This window comes from Hippocampus comes, unplaced genomic scaffold (genome assembly GCF_001891065.2).
Source record: "Hippocampus comes isolate QL1 unplaced genomic scaffold, H_comes_QL1_v1.1 C16172668, whole genome shotgun sequence".
NCBI classification, from domain to species: domain Eukaryota; kingdom Metazoa; phylum Chordata; class Actinopteri; order Syngnathiformes; family Syngnathidae; genus Hippocampus; species Hippocampus comes.
The window spans coordinates 1-261 of NW_017825070.1; the positions used below are offsets into that span (position 1 = coordinate 1).

General features: G+C 62.1%; 1 protein-coding gene across 1 annotated transcript; it reads left to right on the top strand.

Annotated features, from left to right (window-relative positions):
* Positions 1 to 4: 4 nt before the first annotated feature.
* On the top strand, positions 5 to 254 carry LOC109508548 (calcineurin subunit B type 1-like; the record flags this gene model as incomplete). Its single annotated transcript, XM_019858577.1, has 1 exon — positions 5 to 254. A coding segment is annotated over one exon (250 nt), but the record flags the coding sequence as incomplete, so codon positions are not given.
* Between the last annotated feature and the right edge of the window lie 7 nt (positions 255 to 261).

Sequence of the window (261 nt, forward strand, 5' to 3'; positions counted from 1 at the left end):
ACGGACGGGCTCGCGACTGATCGGGTCTCTCTCTCGTCTGTCCGTCAACGTGTTTTCAGTCGACGCCGACGAGATTAAGCGTCTGGGCAAGCGCTTCAAGAAACTGGACCTGGACAACTCGGGCTCCCTGAGCGTGGAGGAGTTCATGTCGCTGCCCGAGTTGCAGCAGAACCCCCTGGTGCAGCGCGTCATCGACATCTTCGACACCGACGGCAACGGGGAGGTGGACTTCAAAGGTGGGGAGTGTGGGGTGGGGGGGGG